Source organism: Dendrobates tinctorius, unplaced genomic scaffold (genome assembly GCF_039654945.1).
Source record: "Dendrobates tinctorius isolate UK_male_01 unplaced genomic scaffold, ASM3965494v1 ptg000165l, whole genome shotgun sequence".
Taxonomy (NCBI): Eukaryota; Metazoa; Chordata; class Amphibia; order Anura; family Dendrobatidae; genus Dendrobates; species Dendrobates tinctorius.
The window spans coordinates 718,813-742,711 of NW_027361832.1; the positions used below are offsets into that span (position 1 = coordinate 718,813).

At 40.8% G+C, this 23,899-nt stretch overlaps 1 protein-coding gene across 5 annotated transcripts in view; it reads left to right on the forward strand.

Moving 5' to 3' along the window:
• The window catches only part of ESRP1 (epithelial splicing regulatory protein 1), a 79,786-nt gene that overhangs the window by 37,924 nt on the left and 17,963 nt on the right, over nt 1–23,899 (forward strand). For 4 of the 5 annotated variants that reach the window (XM_073550398.1, XM_073550395.1, XM_073550399.1 and 1 more), the window contains exons 4-11: nt 2,346–2,460; nt 13,172–13,270; nt 15,022–15,076; nt 16,905–17,015; nt 17,655–17,787; nt 17,887–17,929; nt 18,247–18,548; nt 19,231–19,449. In XM_073550398.1, the coding sequence (XP_073406499.1) occupies nt 2,346–2,460; nt 13,172–13,270; nt 15,022–15,076; nt 16,905–17,015; nt 17,655–17,787; nt 17,887–17,929; nt 18,247–18,548; nt 19,231–19,449 (1,077 nt within the window). The remainder of the gene's footprint in view (nt 1–2,345; nt 2,461–13,171; nt 13,271–15,021; nt 15,077–16,904; nt 17,016–17,654; nt 17,788–17,886; nt 17,930–18,246; nt 18,549–19,230; nt 19,450–23,899) is intronic. The other variant, XM_073550396.1, reaches the window with a different exon arrangement.

A 23,899-nucleotide genomic window follows, 5' to 3' on the forward strand; every position in this document is an offset into this window, starting at 1 on the left:
GCGCAGTCAGATAAATCTGACTGCAAGGCATGGACTGGCCAGTGGGTCTCCCGAGCGTGACAGCTTCATGTATTTCTATGAAAATATAGATCTATTTGCAGATTTAAGTTAAGTGTCACGTACTTGGGAATGGATAGAATTGTTTCTTAGGACACCTGTCCTTGGTAATATGATGGCTTTCACTTGAGCTGTTATGGATCCCATCCTCATTTCAGTGTTCGCGCTCTTGTTAATGTGTTGCTCATAAACATGAACAACCCGACCAATCTATTTAGGACTTGCACCTAACAATTTTATTTTATTAAGGATTTTTTTTTTTTTACAGATAAATTCTATGAATCTGACAGAAGAAACATTTAGTGTTCTGTTGTGCTCTGTATTAAAGATTCTCCTTTTATAAATATTGCTTCTGACGGACATCCTCCCCATAATATGCTGCCATTTTGTATGTTTTCATTCTCCGTGAAGTATGAAAAATTAAACAGGTGATCGGATTGCTTGCTCACTGCTCTTTTCCAACGGGTCCTCCATTTTCCAGGAGACCAGTAACCTTGCCTTGTCTATGTGACGCTTGTGTAAATGTAAGAGAAGTTTATCTGGCTCATGGGCTATTGTTACATGATGTGTGTAGAAGGACTTGCCAGTTGAATGTGTGTTTTTTTTTTTTTTTTTTTTTTTTTTTTTTTCTTTTTCCCAATCAGTTGTATAGTTGCAAGTGGCCCTCTGGCTTCTTTCTTATCTGGGCCTCGTTCTGTTCAGAGTTCCAATATCTGCAGGCAAAAACATCGGGAATCTGATGTAAACCTGCAGATTCCATGTTAAATTTGTAGCCTCATTAATCTTTTTTTTTTTTTTTTTTTTTTTCCCTCTCCCATAATCCCTTCTAATTGTGTATGCAATATAGTATAAGTTTATCAAAATATTTTACCGATCACCATCTTCCTAGGTTTCCAGAGCTGCTCTGGTCCTCTGCTCACCCACATGACTGCTTTTTTAAACTTTGGCAGCTCACACTGTGTGAGTCAGTGTTGTCTTATACAAGTCAAATATAAGACTCTATACTGGGCTCCATAGCCTTGTATCAAGAAAGCAACTTTACTCCGCACAGCCAGTTTGTCAGCTTTGTAGGTCATGTGGGCCAGAAGAGGAGCAGAGCAGCGATGGGAAGCCGGGAAGATGTAAACTTGGGAAGTATTTTACAAACTTCCATAATTAGGAGGGATTGGGGGGGAAAAAAAACTTTGCTAAAACATGTATTTAAAATGTGCCGTTGACCTCTGACCATTTTCACATGCGGGGAATGAAGAAGAAAAATAATTACTGAGTTCTATTTTTTTTAATTTTTTTTATTTTTTTGCTAAAACCACATTAAGTTTTTGACTACAATTGTCACCATGAGAATATAGCCCAAGGCTAAATTCGCACAAATGTGATGTGTTTTTTGTGTGTGCAATTGTGGCCTATATTCTAACTTCCCCATAAATCTCAGGTCCAATTAGATAAATTACAGAATGTGCTATCCAGGTGCAATTTACAGACAAAACTAATGTATGTAAATAGCGGTCTGCTCCTGCACCTCTCGGCTACACAGTCGAGCACGTAGCTGCACAGAGCAAATTGCAGCCAATATTTGCAGATTTGACTGGTCTACAAGTTTGCAGCTTGTCTCAACTTGGCCTTAAAGATGTTAAGGCCTTGATATAAAAATAAACTCAACTAACCTCAGGATTTTTTTTTTCTATGTAGTCTTACTTTGTTAAAGTGAATGTATCATTAGAAAATGAATTTTTATTTATATATTCAAAAAAGACGCCTATTCCTTTTCAATTTTTCCATATGTGCATTAAAAAATTTCAGTAAGAAAATACAAGTTGTGTTTTTTTTTTTTTGTTTTTTTTTGTTTTTTTTTTTGTTTTTTTTTTAAATTGACCACCAAGCCTAATATGCTGCCAAATAATTTAGTGATCACATGGCAATAATCTGACACTGGGTAATTGATAACAGCTCCTCCTCCCTAAGATGGGCAGTATCATGTAATGGTGAGGCCCACTATGCCAGAAGGTAACATTACAACCAGCTGCTCTACAGTTTTGCAGTTATTATATTTTTAATAGATAAAGTAAGATTTAGGCTAAAGTCTTTCGTGGACAGCAATAGCACAAAAGGAGGATTTTGTGGGGGGGGGAAATCCAGCAAAGATGCCTACCTGCCCAGGCCTCCAAACAAATGCACTATAAAGTCTCGCGTGGACAATTTATGGCAGAAATTTTGGAGACTGGAATAAATAATGTCATGAAATGCATAATTTATGACTATGCTTTTTTTTACATTTTTATTCCTTGCAGAATATCCTTCTTCCTGAATGTTTTTACTCCTTCTTTGACTTGAGGAAAGAATTCATGAAATGCTGCCCGGGATCCGATGAAACGGGTGAACTTGATGTCACAGCAATGGCAAGTTGTATCCTTTTTTGTATGTCTGAGTCCTAACAAAAAAAAAATGGTGGATTTACTTTGGTAATGGCTGGCAAGGACGGCATTTGCTTGTCGGATGCAGAGTTCCTCTAGGTGAAGCAGAGGGCTCGCCCATCAAGGCCAATCTTGAAGCCAGAGCTGAGAGCCATTGAGTAGTGGTGATTCTTGCTTTGGTGAACACGAGTCAACCTGAGACGGCTCGGGTGCCATAGAAGAGAACCTCAATGTCTTAAATGGCCGGTGCATGGGCGATTCATAAATCATTACAACCTTGGAAATGGCCATCTTGCTAATGTGATATACTGCTTGTGTCTGGGCTCTGTGGGCATGGGACAGTCAAGGGGGTTCTGGCACAGATCACAGATTTTTAGATTTTTCACAATGACTCTCAAGCTTTAAGGTGTCAGTATTTGGCCTTATGTATGTGTTTTTAAAAAAAAAAAAAAAAAAAGTTAAAAGATAAGTGTCTTTATCACATTTTATTTGCTCTTATAATGTAATCTCTAATTTAGTGAATATCTGGAAAGTGTTGCAGTCGTGTTCGCAGCCTGTAATAAGAGTTCAGCTCCGACACTCCTCTGTTGATTTTTGTCATGTGCTATATCCGTGTTCTTTGTCCTGCAAAGGTGTACTGCTTATTATTTATTTATTTATTTATTTATTTATTTTTTTTTTTTTTCCTTTCTGGTTTTTTTTTTTTTTCTTTTCTTGAAATGGTTCATATTAGTAAGCCAGACCTAACAAATGAAGAAATTGCTGAAATGACAATTGCCTAAAGGTGGAGATGATATAAATCCCTATGAAGGCAGGAATTGTCACAGTGCAAACTTATCAGCGTCATATGCCACAGCTACGTTTTATACACTGCACAAAAATAATTTAATTTATTTTACATTTTGAAATTTAATTTTTTAATTTTTTTTAAGGACCGGTTCCCTAATTTGTGTTACATTTTAATAAAAGATACATTTGCAGAGCTTGTAAATTGCTTATTCAAGGGGTGTGTGGAGAAGAGGGGGCTATGGTTTCACTCTTTTGTGAAATATATATATTGGGTTTTTTTTCTAGGACCTTGCAAAGGTTCTCACTACCCAATAAGAAAGGGGGTTGAGACTCTAGAGCTGGGATTTCCATCTTTAAGCGCCCCATTGCAGCATTTATGGTATGTAAGCCATTGGCTTGCAGCAAATAAAAAACCCCAAACCATAAATTACTGCATTTCTGACTTCAAGGGATTTAAAATGCTGTCGCCTCTAGGAGAATTTTTTTTTTCATTGAAATGTCACTAACAAGTTCATTGTCACACAAGAATCTTGTCCCACTTGTCCACATACCACTGTTTTTACTGCTGTCGGCTGCCAATGAGGTCAGGTTTGGCTTGTATGGTTTCGGAGTCAGCCATGCTTTATTCATTATCCCATTGTCTCCATCCAGGGCTGTAACATCAGTCTTGCCGGTGGTGAGGGGGGTGATGCCCCGGCAGTACCCAGTACAAAAGCCAACGTTTCTCAGAGTTGTTAAATACATAATTGCAATGTGGTTATTGTCCCACCAAAAATTTGGTTATGGCGTCTCTCTATAGAGTCGCCTAGCATGTTTGAATTGACGTTACTGCCATGTGGCCCATCTGTAAGAAAGGCTCACACTAAATAACTCCATTGCAAGCCAACTAGCTGCCATAGAGATATCGCTGCGAGTTTCCTCAATGTTGGTCACTGCTTGAATTATCGGTGGCTAGCAGGCTTATATAGGTCGATGTGGTCACATATCGGTAAGGTTGCTGGTCGCCCGACGTATCTGGTTTTGCCTGCAACAATTAAATCCTGCCTATATCTAGATTTTTAGTAAAGGCTCCTTTACACCGTAGAAAAAAAAGAAAAGGGCCAATAAATGGTTGTTCGTCAGCAGCAAAAAACACCATCTCGCATTGGACTTTCTTTGGCCAGGACTTAAGGAAAATATTCAACACTGCTGACTGTGTTTTCAATAATGAGCGCTCAGTGGTCAGGCATTGATTGAAACAGATGATTGTTCGTGTCACCGAACCACCTGACCATCGCTAGTTTTGGTTGAAACTTAAATTTTTATATAACTTATAAATGGGTATTAAGGTTTTTGTGAGAACTTTAAAACTTTTTTTTTTTTTGCCATCACCTAAGAGGATCTTGGACATCAGATTTTTTATTTTTTTTTTTGTATATTCATAACTTATAATGTGGTACAAAATTAAATAAATTGGGGATTGTTTATAATGTGTACAGGCTTCTTAAAATAATTTAGAAGTGTTTTTTTGTCCTTTTTTTTTTTTTTTTATTTAAAAATATTAAATATGTAAAAAATATCAAACAACTCTGGGACAATGTGTTTTTCTTTGAGCATCGTCCAATTCCTGAAGTTCATCTTTTATTCATGGTTGCAGATTAAATATTGAATATGGGAATGCCTAAACCATTTGTATCACTCTCATCACCTGAGAAATGATGAAGGCTTAGATCCCTGAAGGGTGTAACTTATTTTATAATTTATACATAAAGTAGGCTATATTGAAGAATTGCCCTCTTACATGGCAGTCGCGGCTGTTATAAACGACCGTCTAACTCGTCATTTAATGTTCTGTTTGGACTGGCCGGCCACATATAATAATTATCCAGACACAGAATGGAGCTTGGGAGTCGGGGTTTAATGGCAAGGACTAATAAGATCTGTCCTCCTATGCAATATGGAACTTTGAGCTACTGGAGAAAAACATTAGGGTGGATTTTCTCAAAGTGCAGGAAAAATCCACACCTTGAGATTATATTTGCTTTACCTCTATTGCATTATCTCTTGGCAGAGCCGGTTACTGCAGAAGCTATTTACTCTGGAGCCAATCGGCTTTTCAAGCCTCTATACAGACAATCGGGCCTTTATTTCATATACCGATATCTCATAGAAAATTAGTAATTTGTTAGAATTACAGCAAAGTAAACCTGCATTGCTACTTGCATATTTTTAACTTCATATTGGCGAAGCCTTTTCCTTTTTAATTTTTTTTTTTTTATTGCACTAGTTATATATGCGTGAATGTTCTTTTGACTATAATCCTTCGAGTTTATACCTATTTTCTATTGGTGTCTTTTTGTTTAAATGCTTTTGGTTGTCACATCCCGGATGTGTTGGTTCTTTGTTTGCACAGTGAGTGTTCTTGTAAAGAAATGTTCCGGGTGGCTTCCTCGAGGCAAAAAAAAAAGTGCTAGTCTTGATGTTGGTTCTTGACTCCATGGATTTAATCTTCGAGTAAATCTAGTTTTTTCCATGTTTGTCATCCCTGCCTAATGTTCGACAGTTTTGTTTTCCAGTTTGAGTTTCCACCTTTTGGTTTTAGTTTCGGCTTTTTTTTTTTTTTTTTTTTTTTTTTTCTTCTTGTAACGTGGTTTTTGCATTTAAGGGTATGTGCACACGTTGTGGATTCCTTCTGCGGATTTTTCCGCTGATAAATTGACCTGTGTTTTACCTGCCGCTTTAGTGCAGATTTCCTGTGGATTATCTACAGATTTTTGTGCAGATTTTGCCTGCGGTTTTACATCTGCGGATTCCTATAATGCAAGAGGTGGAAAAATGCTGTGGAATCCGCACAAAGAATTGACATGCAGCGGAAAATAAACCACTGCAAATCTGCATGGAATTTTCCGCAACATGTGCACAGAGGATTTGGGTTTACATGGTACTGTACACTGCATGGAAAACTGCGGCTCCACAGGGCTAAATCCGCAACATGTGCACATACCCTAAAAAAAAACACAAGTCCTAGAAAGAAACCTTCCAACATATCTTAATCCCCAGGTGTATATAAGTAGTGGATTTTAAAAAGTATTCACTACTACTAGGTCTTCATTGTGCTCAGTAAGGAAGAAGAATATTTATTATCCTAATATTTGTTGTGCCTGGTAAACAACATTTGCGGCTCAAAGGAGATTTCCGTTAACGATGGCACCAGCAATAATGATTATGGAGATGTTTGCATTCATTCCTGATACATAAATGACTTAACCATCTATATCGGATGCTCTGGGCACAAATTCTGGCAGAAAAAAAAAAGTTTCTAAATAATGGAAACAAGACAAACCTTGGTCAATGGCCCTTCGGATATAATCAGTATCTTCATGCGATGTGTCCTGAACTATTTTTTTTTTTTTTTTTTTTCGTTCCCATAAACTGAACTTTGGTTTAACCCCTTAATGACAGCCAATATGTCTTTTAACTGACGTGAGATAAGCGAATATTATCCCCATACAGGTTACAACCCAGCAACTGTCGGCTGTACACTACAGGCGACAACTTGCTTCATCAGCCACGATCAGTGCTGGCACCGTCCATATCTGTTTAACCCCTTAGATGCTGCTGTTAAAAAATGACCATCATATAAATGTTTTAAAGCGTGTGGCTTCTCCCTCTTTATCCCCTTCGGCACTCTGAGGTCATGATTGTGTTGTCCTGATGTTTGCCATGGCAATTCACGAGCAAATGGCGTCCTTAGCATCTGCCGGCTGTAGTGACCTGTTCAAAAGTCAGTGACCTTTTAGGCATGAAAAAGTTGATTTTTACCACCTATCATGCCACTTTGTATTAATTCCTGAAAAGCACCTGAACAGTTAATAAACTACCTGACTGCAGTTTTCAATATGTCAGGTGGCGCGGTTTTTAAAATGGTATCACTTTTATATATATTAGTGTGTGTCGTCAAACCTGGATAGGTCCCTAAAAAAAATAAATGTAAATTTCCATGAAAAAATGAAAAAATACTGCTACATTTTTAAACCTAAAAGGCTAACAAAATAACATTTTAAAAATGGTGCTCATGTAAAGCAGGCATGTGGGAAATATTATTTATTAATGTTTTGCTATGGTATGACTAAAAGGGATAACCATTCAAAGTTTGAAAATTGCTAATTTTTTTTTACATTTTTGTCAAACTTCTGATTTTTTTTTTTTTTTTATAAATAAGCACAACATATCCACCTAAATTTACCATTATCATAAATTATAATGTTACGAAAAAGCAATCTCAAAATCACTAGAATTTGTCAAAGCGTTCCAGAGTTATTACCACATAAAGTGAAACTGGTCAGGTTTTTAAAATTTGGCTCTCACTAAGGGGTTAAATATCTGTGCTCAGTGTCAAAATAGTGGGGGGTTTTTATGCTAGCTGCCAGAGGGCTAAGGAGATTGATTCTATCCATAAACTTCCAAAAGCGGTGCAGATAAGCAGCAGCACCAACAAGAGGGACTTGTGAAAGCAAAATATTAGCTGATTAAAAATTCTCGCGTTTTTAAGATGACTTGCAAAGATTCATTTATGTTTTCATGTGCCCATCTTGGTAATGTGCTGCATGTTTGTGCCACTTTGTGAGGCTTCTGGCTATAATCAGTCTTCTCCACCCTCTGGCAGCTGGCAATATAATCCCTGCTTAGTTTCTTTTACTCCTTCTCCTCTTCTGACAAGCAGGAAAGGAACCTATTTCTGTTGATTTGCTCTTCAGTGAACAGGGTACTAGCATGTAGAGCACAGACTATGGAGCGGTCGTGTTTTGGGGTTTAAATAGAGCCCTGGTTGGTTATCTGTTCTAGATGGGATTTGAGGCTCCATCTCCTTATGGTACTATAACCAGGCAGTATTATATTCTGTGTGAAAGATGGGGGGTAAATGTCTTGCACCCCCTTCAGGTACTTTTATGTCTGATGGATTACCGGAGACATTTGGGTAGGGACAGCGCAGCCTTCAACATGACAGGTCCTATATATGTCAAGCCTGCTGAGCAAGTTTGGTTTGTTTATAGATGCCTTGTGGCGGGGTGAGTAGAGGTTTTTTGTTTTAGTTTTTATTTTTTTTTTTTTCTTGGCTGTTCCTGTGAGTCACTCCACCTAGCTTGCAACCGCCTTTCCCTGAAGAAAAAAATGTTTAAGTGCGTAATTGGATCCCTGTGATCCACCCAATTTATTCACCGCGTCAGCAGATGTGAGAATTTTATTTTCTCTCCTTTTAGGTGTCACATTGGAAGCTTTTTGTTTTGAGACGGAAGGTGACAATATACTTCAGAAGACTTTTGGGCTGGACGTGGCTATTTTTCCCCTCCCTCCTATATACCCATACGTGCTCCGCGCAGTCCAGCCTACAAATGTTCTCAATAGGAAGAAGGTAGTAAGTCGCTAATGTATCTGAAGACACAAGTACTAGGCATGTTGAAAACCAACTCTCTGATTCTGGTCTCTCCGATGTTGTGGGGTAGGAGAGTTAGGAGCCCTGCCATACATATTAGATGGTCAGCAGATTTGGCTAGTGTTAGTACACCAACCAGTTTTTTGCCCTGGTGGACAAGAAAGACAAATGTTCCTGTGTAATTTTTCAAGTCAGACATTCATACTGTGATTGTCACATGTGCTGATGGATTTGGAGGGGGTGCAGAGGTACACTTTAGGCGCACCACTTATTTAGGATAGTAGTGCTGTCTTGTGGGTAGAGTAGTCTAAACAAACATCAGGACCAGGGTGTGACTATTAAATTTTATTTTTTTTTACGTATTTTTTTAAATAGTTTCATTGAACTTTTCTCCTCCATTGTCCTGCCTCTTTGTTGGTTGCCGAATGAGCCATCTGAGCTCAATGTAATGGGAGATTGATTCTTTTTTTAATAGTTCAGCCGGTAGCAATACAAAGACTTTAAAATCCAAAGTACCATATGAGTGAATACAAATTTGTCCCTGTAGTTTTTCATATCCAACGAGCAGCCGCCATAAGGTGTATTCACACATGACAGAAAGCTGTACAACTGTATGTATATTATGCTTTGCTTATGTAGCGCTATCATATTCCACAGCGCTTTACATACATTGTCGTCACTGTCCCCATTGGGGATCACAATCTAGATTCCCTATTAGTATGTCTCTGGAATGTGGGAGGAAACCGGAGAACCCAGAGGAAACCCATGTAAACACTGGGCAAACATACAAACTCCTTACAGTTGCAGATGTGGTCTTTGGTGGGATTTGAACTCAGGACTGGGGCTGCAGTGCTAACCACTGAGCCTGTGTGTGTATATCGGTCAGACGCCTCTCACAGCCAAACCAGATCTCCCACTTTGCACTGATGAGGGGCAGTACCCCGAAACAGTGTCTGCAAATGGAGATTCTGGCTTGGCTTTTATCCTAAGTCATGTAACCAGGCTCGTTAAAGGGTCAACATTGACTTTTAGGATTGCTACCTCCAATAGGTGGCACTAGAGTTCTAGTCCTCTTCCTCTCTGAAGAGACAATTTGCATAATTAGCATATTTCCCAGAGGAGCATTGCGGCTTTAAGTCTCCTCGCCTCGACATGCTTAGCATGTCATTCTCCGCAAGGAGAAATGATACTTCTTGGATATGTGTGTGTATATGTATTATATTATCTCGATCTCCTTCATTGTAAAGGCTTGGTTGCATGTCAAGATGCACTTGGTCTTTATTCTCCCAGCCAAGATTAACATTTTGGCTCCTAGTTAAGCTGCCAGATGATGAGTAAGAAAAAAAACAAAACTTGTTTATCTGCATCATTGCACAACAAATATCGTGAAAACCCAATTGATGTTTGACTTGTACAGGCAGCGACACGATACGTGGTTGTAATAATGGGAAGGGCTGGGTCCCAGTACATGCTAATGTGTTATGCCGAGAACATGTCTGGGTAGATCTCGTCCTGGGCGCTCCACTCCCACTACATCTTGTACTTTTTTAGGTTTTTTTAATATTCTTCAATCCGCACAGTGAATTTTAAAGACTGGCCATAAACCTATGAAGAGAGGCTAAAAATTAAAGATTAATAATTGACATTCCTGATGAATTGCACTTAGAATCTTTTTTATAAGTACGGAGTTTTAGTCTTGGATGTAGCAGAGTGGAATTTGTGAACTCTGCCTGGATTCTTTAGTAGGCTTACCTGCCGTCCTATGTAAAACCACTGTTCAAGGCATACCCCACCCAAAACACAATTTCCCATCCACAGTACTCGTACCACTCATTAAAAAAGTGGTTGAGTCCCCACGATCTTCCTCCATAGAGTTTGAATGCCACATGTGTAAGGAAGTGGCGGAGAGCCTCATTGCTTCCCTGCTCTCCCTTTCCTGTGTGGTACCCGAATGGCGTACCTATGAACATAATACGTGTACTGTGACTCTTGTATTGCATTATGTATTATTGTGCTGTTTGCAATGTCCTAAATAATGTTCCTGTATTTTACCCATTGTATGTACTGTTGTAGAGTTAGGGATATCAATGGTTAACTTTGTGGGCTGAGCCAGCAGCCTCAAAGGAAACAGGAAGCTCCTGCTTCCACATCCTAGCCCAGGCACCTTTGCCCAGGGCAGATGCTCAGCTGTGGCTGGGAGCCTTGCCAGACCCCAGGAGGAGAAAGTGCTGCCCTGGACCTTTTGGGCAGCACAACGGGCACTAGGACTAAGTGAATGCCCTGCCGAAGGGACTTCAAGCATCCAGATTCCAGCATATGGACTATCTTCTCTTTCGGTGGCGATGGCTGCTGTGGGTGTGGACGTTGTTGGAGAGAGAGCTGGAAGTTATTCATGCACTTTATTTACCCCTTTTATTAAATCTTTTCCCTATTGGACTGCAACTGTCTGGATTGCGTGTGTCCTGCTTATTTCTGTACAAGGTCCGTTGGTGCACACAAACTGTGGCTTAGTTGTCTCGACTGGCACTACCACCCTGGGCCACCTTGTTACACATGCATTCTGCAGATCTGTTTAAAGCCATGCTGGCAAAGCTGCAGAGCATTGTAGTTGGCTTTGGATGGAGAGGCACCGCTACATACACTCCTCCTCACTATAGAACCCCCAGATTTGTTAGTCTGTCATGGCTCCTGAAAACCATTCCATAAGCAAAGCCTTAAGAAGTTTGAGTTGATTAGTTTGGCTTGATAGTGGTTAAAATTCCTTCCTACCGTGTTTTTTTGTTTTTTTTTGTTTTTTTTTTTTTTTTCCCCAAACAATAAGCAAATTGATGACTTCTCTATTCAGTGACTTGGGAATTCTGAATGGACTGAGAACAGTCTGTGCATTACAGATCCATGCAAGATAGCATTTCAGTAGAACTGTTATACTAGTTTTTCTGGAGGAGAGCTCTGTACAGGGGGTGCACAGGAAGTCGTTGCATCAGTGCCCTGGTGTCTTACGGTCTTTTGAGTTTTATAAATGGCACTTAATATGGCCCCCACTTAGAAATTGTACATAGGGGCTTTCTTAGGCTATGTGCACATTTTGCAGTTTTGTTTTTCCGTGCGGAAATGCTCCAAAAACAAGTGATTACTTAAACAATGTTAATCAATAGCATTCCTGAATTGCTGTGCACATGCTGTGGAAATTTCAGTCTTTATTTGCAGCGTTTTATTTTCCGCAGCATGTCAATTCTTTTTTGCGGATCTGCAGCGTTTCTGCACCCATTGACTGGTGTAAAAAGGTTTGCAGATGTGCTGCCAAAAAAACACTGCAGAGAAGGAAATATCAGAAGGAGGAAGAGTGTGGGCAGTGTGTGTGGTAACGCTACCGCCGATACTGTCTGTCACAGCGCTGCGGGATGATGTTGGAAGATGTCAGCGTGATCCCAGAGCGGTGACCTGCTGTAAAAAAGCAGGCATGGGCCGATGAGACTACTGCTCCCATCGGGCTATGTCTGCTGTCAGTGATAAGTGACAGCAGGTGCCGTTAATGGGAGAGTAGTATCATCTGCCGGCGCCTGTGCTCAGTTTAAAAAAAAAAGTTATTGCATACATATTCACATAAAAATAAAAACCATTTAATACTCGCCTCACACCAAATCCTCAATGCCCTTGTCTCCTAGAAATAATGTAAAATACTAAACCAACATAGTCAACCATAGTCCAGGTATTCCAATTTGTCCCATGGCGATCTCATGTGTAGAACAGTCGAATCGGGAGATGTGACTGCTCTATTCGGCCACTAGCGATACACTATGGGAGGGATTACCTCCTGTCAGTTTATAAATACTGCACTGCCATGAGAGCTAGCTTAGAAAAAAATGCATACAAATCTGTGTGGAATTTCAACAGAATTTTCTGCCAAGAGAGGCAGAAACCGCACAAAAATGTCCACAAGTAAATAAATCCACAACGTGCGCACATAGCCTTACAGCTCTGGGTCTTTCTGATGAACTTGTATTAGATGTGCAACCAGCCGGAGGCCTATCATACAGCCAGGTCAGATCTCATAATTTGTACTGAGGAAGAGCAACACCTCCGAAACACGTAACTCAGAATTGAGATTCTGGATTGGCTTTTATCCGAAGTTCTGGCAAGGGTTGATATTAACTTTTAGGGTTTCTATTTCTAATTAGTGGCACGAAGTTCTAGTTCTTTTTTCCTCTCTAAAGATGCAATTTGTAGATTTAATTTTTCAGAGGCGTATTGCAGGGCCTATAAGTCTCCTTACATGTCTTGTCACTCTCCACAAGGAGAAATGTTACTCCTTTAGACTCTTGTATTAAATGTTCACCTATGCTTAGTATTTATGCTGGGATATTTAAAGTAGTCAAAGATTAACGCCTTTTGCTCCAGACATGTCACATTGTCACCTTGCAGCTACTTACCTTCTCCCATCACTGATAAAAAGGTTATTGCGGGATTTGCTGCCTAGTTCTCCTTAACCCGATATCTTCAGACTTAGGTCTGGAAGAACAGGACATGCTGATGCCCCATGGAGCCTCAGAAATGGACGCTATGGGAGACATTATTGCGAAACTGATTTCCAAGCCTTACAGTAAGTTGCCTTCACATTTGTCTATTTCTAGATCTGTTCCATACATACGAGCAAGGTTGCTTCTACAACATGTGCACTGATTTCTACATATCGTGTGTACAAGTTTACCGCAGAACTGCCACGTGTGAACTTACTTGCACCAAAATAATTTTTTTTTGATTGGCAGACGTTACTCTTCCTCACCGGCACATTTGTAGTGAATTTTTGTTCTGTAACAGGAGGAGACAGGCTTCTTTTTTTTTTTTTTTTTTTTTTTTTTTTCTTCCATTTTAACTTGCAAACGCCTTGTTCACCAAAACTACCTTCTGATCTGATGCCAGGCCAAAAAAAAAAAAAAATTGTCCATGTTCATGATGTTGTATTTCATGATGGCTTCCCTAATTTTGAGGCTCTGATAATTTTTGGACAGTGAAGGCAGAACTGTTAACCGGGCCCTAAAACATTGTAATTAAAGTTAAAGAAAAATGTTTAGGGAATGAGTTAAAGGGACTCTAAATGACTGTTCAAACTAGGCACAGGTGATCGGTGCACCCTTGACTTTGCCAAACGTTTCAGTGCACCTTCCCACCTGCTTGTTCTCAATCTATCTCCGTTGTCAGAGCAGACTGGAGTTGGAGGGAAAAACAAGTGGCTGGGAAGGCACACTTAAAACCAAGTACAGACGTTTGGTCTGTGACATGACCAAATATTTAAGTCATTCTGTGCTGACAGTTCCTTTAAAACAATAAGCTGAGGACAGGATATCCTGCTGTTTAAAGTCCCGGCTATCGAAGACAATCGAATGGGGGAGCGATGTATGTACAATGTAAAGGTTTGTTCTCAGGTTTACTCCTTGGGAGAGCACTGCTCCTCTGCCTCCTAGCTTCCTGTTTGCTAGTGACGGTGCGCTCTTGAACATTAACAGCACGGTTGCTCCTCTCGTCTGTACTTTGATCTACCCTGATGCTGTAGGAGCATCGGAATAAGGCAGGGACCCTAAAGCTGTCTAGATCATGAGCGCCTACAAAGTTCAAGTCAGTGCTTACAGGGCTCTATTGAAAATGGCTTGGCCACCCTGCTAGACTACAGCTGGGGTTGGTAACTTAAACAATCAAATTTTCTATATATCCCTTTATTCTTTAACCGCTGTTTTTTAAATTGGAATAATTGTAAAAGCAAGCAACTTTTCAATTTTAAAGTGGGTCCGTCATAAGATTCAAAATACAAACTGCGTTCAATGCTTATAAAGGTCTGTGACCAGGTGAGGCTGGTGTATGCAACTTGAAAATCCAGGTCAGTCACTGGCTGTTTAATCCTGAGCATTTCAATGTCCGCTAGAACTGGTCTTCGAAAGTGAGTACACCAGCCCCATCAGGTCTAAGATCAATATATAATATAATGCATGCAGTTTGTATTGTGAAGTCTGGCTACTGATCCTTTTTAAGGATTATAGAGATCCTGTGAAAATCATTGCGCTATCGGTGTGATGCATGGGGAAATATTGGGTCTCCACACCACGTCAGTGCATGGATAAGAGGGTCCTGAAGGGGGGATGAAAAATCACTCAGGATTCCCAAAAGGGGGAAATATAAAACAAGCTTTTTTTTTTTTTTTTTTTTTTTGCCAAACCTCTATGGTACTAAAGTAATTTCACCCCTTTGCTAAATAACTGTCTTTTGGGAACCTTTTTTCTTTTGGTTCGAAACTTAATAGAGCTAATGGTTTCTGTAAATCAGTGTTTTTTTTTTTTGGTTTTTTTTTTACAATTTTAGGTCACAAATTTTCAGACCCTGAAAGAGTAAACTACAAATTTGAGTCTGGTACCTGGTGAGTCCTCATATATTTTTCTGTTTTAATTGTTAGTCATAATGTTAATTACTAAAGTTATATTTTTAGAGAAACTAAGTAAACCATCTGCTACGTCTACATCACGTGAGATGATGTCGGCTCATAGCACCACGGTCACATATTGAATTACAAAAAAAATTTTTTATCTTGTAATTTGCCTAATGTGCAATTGCCTTACAAAAATTGGCTGAAATCCTCAAAGGGGTCATCCAGCACCTCACTTTCACGTGGTGAAATGAGAGACGCTTCTAACATTGAATCGGTGGACACTTGCCAGGTATTGTGCACGCATCCTCTTCTAGCAGGACAGGCGCACAATACCAGTCAGGTGGGCAGGTGGCAGCTGACAGTGTCAGTAGCACCTTACATGTCTCAATGCAAGAGCGAGGCCCTAAATCTCTTTTAAATAGAACCTTTCTCTTGTTAGAAGTTATTTATTTATATTTTAGCTTGGTGTAAATGCTGCTGTTCTCCTGAGTGTTATATCTCAAACAAAGGAAAAACCATGCCAGATTCAGGAGAATACTAGCACTTACACCAGGTAGCAAAAAATGTCGTTTATGGTGACTGACAAGTCTTAAGTCTTGGCTTTGATTTTTTTTTTTTTTTTTTTTTTAGAATTGCCAGCAGGTCTCTGCTATGAAATCTGAGAGCAGCATGATATAAATATATAAAGTGCTCTGTGTTTCTCTCACTGAGATAGAGAGAGAGAGTGTGTGTATATATATGTATATATGTGTGTGTATGTATATATATATATATATATATATATATATATATATATATATATATATATATATATATATATATAATTTTTTTTTTTTTTTTTTTTTCCTACTGGCTAGCACGGTACCAAACCACTTTTTTTTTTCGTTTTACAGCATGATGTAGGGACAGAGACCCTGTTTCCAGTGATGTCATTTACTAGGCTGTGTTTTCCTGTTTCGCTAAAATCCAGTGCTTTATTAGCAGGAGATTATCACTACAGAACCAGGTGTGTTGTTGCTCTTAAAGGGAATCTGTCACCCCTTTTTTTCGAATGAGCTGCCGGCACAGACATCAGAGGCTTATCTACAGCATTCTGATGTCCGGTCTTCGTCCAATGGGTTTTGCGGTCCGGCGCCTCCCATCTTCATATGATGCCGTCCTCTTCTTTCCTTCCTGTGGCAGAGCAGTGTGCCTACGCAGGAGCTGCGACAGGAAGGAAAGAGGACTGCATTGTTTGAAGATGGGAGGTGCCGGACCGGACGCCCCCCCCCCCCCCCCCCGTGAGTATAATCTAACTTTTCTTTTTTCAGGTTACATCGGCGGCTTATCTACAGCATTACAGAATGCTGAAGCTAAGTCCCTGATGGTGGTGCTGGCAGCTCTTATTCGAAAAAACGGGGTGATTCCCTTTAATCATCTGCTCAGTGTAACTCAGCCCTCCACCACTGATTGGTAGCTTTATCCCTATGCGGAGTGTACACATAAGGCTGCCAATCGGTGGTGTGGGTGGGTTTATACACAGTTCTGGGCTAGATCTACAGTAGAGAAAACAGTGATTTGTATTATAATTACAGCATGCAGCCCAGTAAGTGACATCACTGGAATTGGGGTCTTACCCCCTAGGTCATGCTGCTCTCAGATTACATAGCAAAAACCTGGTGACTGATTCCCTTTAAGTCCATAGGGTTTCAAGGGGAATCTACTCTGGCTGGCAGTGGCAACAAGGACCGTTTTTAAGTTTGTGTTGATAATGGAGACCCGCTTCTGTTTCTTCCTTCTTGATACACTCTGCCTACTTATTTATTTTTTTTTTTTATAGCAGCAAACTGGAAATAATTGATGATAACACCATAATCAGAGCACGAGGTTTACCATGGCAGTCATCGGACCAGGACATTGCCCGGTTTTTCAAGGGCTTAAATATTGCAAAGTGAGTTTTTGCTCCTTCCATTCCCTCCTCCATTATTTTAGTTTTTAACTTCTGTCCTGAATTCCTTTTGTATTTTATGCTGTGTATGTGATTTAGTTATTTTTTTTTTTTTTTTATTATTTTTTGTTTTTCCCAGTTGGGAAATTCCCATATCTTAAAGGGGTGGTTTGTATACACCCTGCGTTACAGAAGGTAAGATTAGCGCAGGTTACAAGGAAGGTTATGGTCTCTGCTAAACAAGATGCCTTACTGGTTTTTCAGCGGCGTGTGTGCGTTTTTCCACCCCCTCTCCACTTTTTCTGGTCGCAGTGTTTAGTATGGTTTTAAATTCTGTTCTTGTTCCTTTTTGGCATAATTTTGTAGACGGTACTATGATCTATTTGATCTCTGCATGTAATAACTTTAATTTTTTTTTTTTTTTTAGTTTGCTGTGAACTTATTTTTGCTGGTTGGATCTTTTTGATTTAGCGGGTTGCCTATTCTCCTTAATGACTGTGAACTATGGTCTTTAAACTGAGCTCATTGTTCCACATTCTCATCCACCTCTCATATGGGTTGACATATTTGCACGGTTCAATAAGGGGTCTTTGTAATTCTTGTGTGTCCCCTTGTATAATTCCTGTGTAAATGCATGTATAGGGGTGGAGCTGCTCTGTGTCTCAATGCCCAGGGAAGAAGAAATGGTGAAGCTTTGGTCCGATTTGTCAGCGAGGAACACAGAGATTTGGCGCTGCAGAGACACAAACATCACATGGGCAACAGATACATTGAGGTACGCTTCCAGAAATTTTATTTTATATATATATATTTTTTTTTTTTTTTTTTTAAATCTTCTGTACAAACTTTAACTAATTTTATTTTATTATTCTAGGTGTACAAAGCAACTGGAGAGGATTTCCTGAAAATAGCTGGAGGTAAATATTCACTATAAGGCTATGTGCACACTAGATCATTTTTTCAGGCAGGCGAACCTGTTGCGTTTTCCAAGAGGAAGACCCTTTGGAAACGGCGTTGTTTTTTTGAGAGGGAAGGGGATGGATATATGGATAAGCTGTTGCCAATATGGGATTAGTAATGTATATTATACTGGTTTTAATTCCAGCAGAACATGGCATGGTATCCATAAATATATATATTGGTTGTCTATAATAATGGATGTATTCCTCCGGCCGGTGAGTGCTCCTTAATAAAGGTCTCCTCCTTTTTTTTTTTTTTTTTTTTTTTCCTTTAGGCACATCCAATGAAGTTGCTCAGTTTCTGTCTAAAGAGAACCAAGTGATTGTACGCATGAGGGGGCTGCCGTTCACTGCCACCGCCGAGGAAGTGCTGACGTTCTTCGGTCAACACTGCCCCGTAACTGGGGGCAAAGAAGGGATTTTGTTTGTTACTTACCCTGACGGCCGGCCGACAGGAGACGCATTCGTGTTATTTGCCTGTGAGGAATATGCACAGAATGCATTAAAGAAGCACAAGGACTTGCTGGGAAAGCGATATATTGAGCTGTTCAGGAGCACGGCAGCGGAGGTGCAGCAGGTATGTCGGCTATTTGTATGATTTATTGCATTTGAAGCTTCTATTGGGTTGATATGGGGTGAAATTTACTATATATTTGATATGTGAGCTGTAGGAGTCAGTGGGCGCACCAATATCTCGGGTCCGCCAGTTGGTGAACCAGGTACCTAACTTTTTTTTTTTTTTAGGGCATATCGTATAGTAGTATAAGCAAGGTACCAAGCAATATCTGTGTCTTCGTACATGTAATGTGCAGCTTCTCAGCCCAGGCACCTAGCATTGCCCTTTATAATATGGGTGTGGAGCTATGGGGGAATCTCCAACCACCACCATTCATGTGCGAAGACTTCTACCTCCGCACGCACCATTGTTCCACCCAAGTGCCGTACACCTACTAGACTAAGGATGCAATGTGTTGCGTCTTCATCCAGCACAAAAACTGTCACTGATAACTTTGTGAAACATTTCACGCCCTTCAGCCCAACCCAACAATTGTTTTTGAGGTATGAAAAATAGTGGTATTACTAGATGGAATAGAAGAATAGTCTAGTGCCGTGTCATTCTTTGTTTCTCTCTGATGTTAAAACCAATCCATTGTCAGCAGCTTCAGGTTGTCCTACATTTCAGCAAGTGTTTTTTTTTTTTTCTCTTTAGGATTTATTTAGGGGCTGAAACTGATAAGATATGCTTCATGTTCCCACAGGTTCTGAACAGATACTCTTCTACACCTCTAATCCCACTCCCGACACCCCCAATCATCCCTGTACTACCTCAGCCGTTCATTCCTCCGGTCAATGTCAGAGACTGCATACGTCTTCGAGGGCTTCCATATGCTGCAACCATAGAGGATATTTTGGAGTTTCTTGGTGAATTCTCGGTTGATATCCGGACACATGGCGTCCACATGGTACTCAATCATCAGGTAAATTCTGTGAACCTGGAGAAATGTAATTACTAAGGCTGGATTGACATAAGCAATATTCAAGAAATTTGGTAAAAAGTGTGGAATCTCGCCTGTATGTATCATGAGACATGTCATGAAGACTGTTTTGTGTGTAGGTAAAAAAAACTGGAATAACAATAAGCGCAATAGGGTCTTATCCGGATTACAAAAGAATAAAATGGATTTTCTCACCTGGATCGCGTTGTGAAATCCACAACCACTTTGCTTGTAAGCCATGACTGCTGCTGCAGAGCCATCGAACCGATAGTAAGCAAATTTGGAGATTAAAGTGGCTATAAAACTGCGCTGCCGAGAATCCAATATACAATAGGTGACAATGAAGGCATATCATTGTGGTTTGTCCTGATGACGTATGATCACCTCGAAACACGGCAAAAAAAACACCTCCATACTACAGGTGGTCTATTGTATAATGGATTCTCGGCAGCGCAAGTTTACATCCAAGGGATTTCTCGTGTCGTGTGTTCATGCCATTGTTATAACTCTTAGACCCAAAATAATTCTGCATGGAGTTAAATAACGGGGGGGGTCAATGTCTGTGTGCAGGGGTCTCCCAATTGTCTCTTCCCCCAAGTGTAGTCTGATTATGAAGCATTCAACCATAGGCATTTCAATGTCTGCTCCTCTTTGGTCTGTCCGGCGATGAGCTGCAGACGGATCATTCTCTAGGAATTGTAGAATGTTTGACAGGACTTCCATGGTCAGTGTGTCCAGCACTCTGCTCAATGCAGGATTCACTAAACCATCTAAGACAGATGTATGTCCAGCCTCTGTTTGAAAACTTCCATTGAAGGAGAACTCGCCACCTCTCGTGGCAGCCTGTTCCACTCATTGATCACCCTCACTGACAAAATAGAATCCTAAGGAGAGTGCTGCTGACAGAATAGTTGAGTGTATGGGGGAGAGAGCTGTTAGTTTGTTTGTCCATCTGATGTGTGTTGTTTCTCTTTTATCTAATCCTGTGAGATTTCTAGTTTGTGTACGCAGTCAGGATTTTATGGAGAATGACGTAATTGAGTGAGCCTATGCACACTCCGACTTTAGAGGCGCACACAGTAAAAAGCTGAGGACGACGCCTATAAAAAGATTTTTGTGAGGTATCTATAACCTTCTGCTACGTAGCACAGGTCCTGGCTGATGTTTCTGTGATTTCCTTAATTGTAGGTTGACATTAAGTAGGCAGTGGGTTGATTCTAAATGGTAGAGTTAAAATTTATAATAATACTTCCAGGAAATATGTATGTGAATGTGGGATTTGCGATATGTTTGGTGTTTGCTCAAACGAGGACGTAAAACCAGTGTAACCACTTCCACACGCCAGATCATGTCAAATGGCTTAAAGTAAACCAGTTCCTTTTGTTTCCTGTGATTATTTACGTATATGGGCATTATATGGCTTCATTCTGCTCTTGCGTTGTACTGGTCAGCGTCTCTAAAGAGCAAATTGTATAAATGACGCCCTGTATTCGTGCTGTAGATCAACTTTCGACCAGCGCCAAACGCAACAGGTTGCAATTTGGTGCGCTCGGCGCAGCGTCAAAAGGACGCATGCACAGCCAAACGCATACTGCGCACGGCCTGCGTCCTCAGTGCTAAAGATAGGGGATGCATGCAGTGTCATGCGTCCGTAGGCGGAGCTACCGGCGGAGGCGCGGCAGGGGCGGGGCTTAGCGGCGGCCGTGCGCAGCTTGACGCTGCGGCCGTAAACGCTAATGTGAAACTAGCCTTACAGTGATGTGGTATAGGTGTAGTAATGTCTGGGGCAGGTCATGATGTAAATATTCAGGTGTAGGGTAGGATGGTGGGGTGTGCGCGGTATGGTGGAGTGAAAGGAGGCACCAATACAAAAGTTGTGGGAGTCGAGACTGCTTCATTGTAGAAATTGTGCAAGCCAGATAAAGCAGTACTGTCTAGTGATGAGCAAACAATAAGGTGTTATCCGCCATGCTCAGGTGCTAACCGAGTGTCTTCAGCGTGCTCGAACAGTATGTTCAAGTCCCCGAGGCTGCATGTCTCTCGACAGCCACAACACATGCAGGGATTGCCTGTTTGTCAGACGATCCCTGCATGTGTTGCGGCTGTCGGACATGCAGCCATGAGGTCTTGAACATACTTTTCAAGCACGCCAAAGTCACTGTTAGCACCCGAGCATGCTCAGGTAACACCTTTTCCGAGCACGTTCGATCATCACTATTGATTGTCACTTTAGTTATGTATTTTGTGGTTTTACTTGATCACGGGCAGTGTGTGATATAGAGCATGCCTCCATTATTGGTATATCGCAGTAGCGTCCCTTCTACACGGGGAGTCTAGATGCTGCAGTCTCTGTGTAATGACTTATCCAAGGTCACCAAGCAAATGCCATGCTTGGCATCGGGCACCTCCCATTTACTTAATGACAAAGCTTTAATTACTTCCGCACACTCCCTCACTTAAGTGACAGTCACTGCAGAAACTAGTGATGTTATGTAAGGTGTAGATTGTGGCATACATGCATTATTAGATTTCCTGTCGGCTGAACGCCAAGGAGCGGTGACAAATGGAAATCCTGGAGAGAATGATCTGCACACTTTACAGTATTCTCTAGTGCCTCTTGGGTGACTGTGACCGCTTCTTATAGGAAATGTGGCCACAGTTCAACGCTCATATTAACTGTGGGGTAGTTGTGGCTGCAGACTGTCTACAGTACTGTGCGTAAAATATTGGTTTTATTGGGTTTTTATAGCACCCAGGACCTCAAAGCATGCTAGTCATTCAAAGCAGCTTTGATTCTTTGCATATTTTTCAGTTAATGTATCTGAGTTTATTGCAAAGAGGAGAAATGCCATCATGAGATGCAAAAGTGCCTCTCGCTATACTCCGATTTAGAAGAACGACATGCTCTCTACATAGAGTAACCGCAAGGTTGGGTTGAGGTCCGCGCCAGAGACCGCAAGTCGGTGTTTGGCACCACCTCCTGTTAGCTGACCGCTGTAAGACTAGCAATCTCGCTGTAACCGGTCATGACAGCAGCACCGCACCTTGAAACCCATCAATCCAAGCAACCCAGGACTGCAGCGCTCACCCCAGTTTACAGGAAAGAAAAATAAATGTACAGTACATTTATGTTAAAAAAATCAATAACACTGTGCAATAAGACAGTCCTTTCACTTTTTTAAAGTTATTGACATGTATATTTTTTTTTAACAATTAACTTTTCCATATACTCATTAAAAAAATCTGTTCTTGGGACGCGAGAGTTTTTTAAAGTTTGCTGCTTTTTAATTGGAACTGGCCTTTGCTTCACTGTAGCAGCGTTGGTTGAACGTGCCCAGTGCTTACAAGCATGTTCCAAAAGAGCATGCAAGCGCTGCTTTGAAGCAGCTTGGATCACCGCTCACTCCCGATTTGGCCTTCTTTAGTTGTATTTCTACTGGAAGAGACTGATCACACATGCTCCTCCATCAGTAGCCATTTTTAGAACCTTGAAAGTTGTGCAGTCTTTGACAAAGGCTGTGCTCATGAGTGCAGGAGGAGAACCTTGTGAAGATCAGACTCAGAACCCTGTTCTTTACATAAAAAAAAAAATAGGTCACCCACTCACAACTGATCGTCATCCTATTGACTGAAAATGCCAGACTCTCTAATTTCAACTTCACATTATCTGCTAATCCTAAAGGTTCACATACTTTTGCCACTCACAGATGTGACGTTGGGTCATTTTACTCATTTAACAAAATGAAGGTCTAATTTTTATTAACTTCTTTGATTTGGTTAATCTATCTAATCATGGGACTTGTCAAAATGTACCGACGTCTTAGGTTGAATTTATGCAGAAATGTGGAATATTATGAAGGCTGCACAAACTTGAGCACCACAGTATTAATACGTGCCACAAAATCTCCCTCTGCTCCTTGATGGACATCCTAGTCTGCAGCGTGTACAGTGTGGGCTGTGAGTCAAGGAGCAGAGGGTGGGGATTATAGCGCATGGGGTCCATGAGCCGGGGGAGCCCCAGTGCCAGCACCAATACAGTTGAAAGTAAAAATGAAAGAGGGAGAGTCAGCAGACGCAGGGATGGACATATCATTGGTGCAATCTGTGCTGCCGCACAGGGGCCCAAGAGGTAAGGGGGTACATTTCTACCTCCAAAACTAAGTTTTCCATTTTTAGAAGCTCTTGGGCTGCAAAGGGCCCTTTTTAGTCTGAGTGCTTAATTTGACCCAACACGGGATACCTTGCCCGGACACGGAAAGGATTGATTTGGCACCACACTCACCCACAACCCTGACAGGCCCCTTTCACTAGCATCAGTGAAACCAAGCGCTGCCAGTCCGGTAGGCCTGTCACCAGTTCCTCCTTATACATAAGCCCGGTACGTTAACTGCATTATATATTGTGCCAGAAACGGGCACAGGTAGCATGGAAA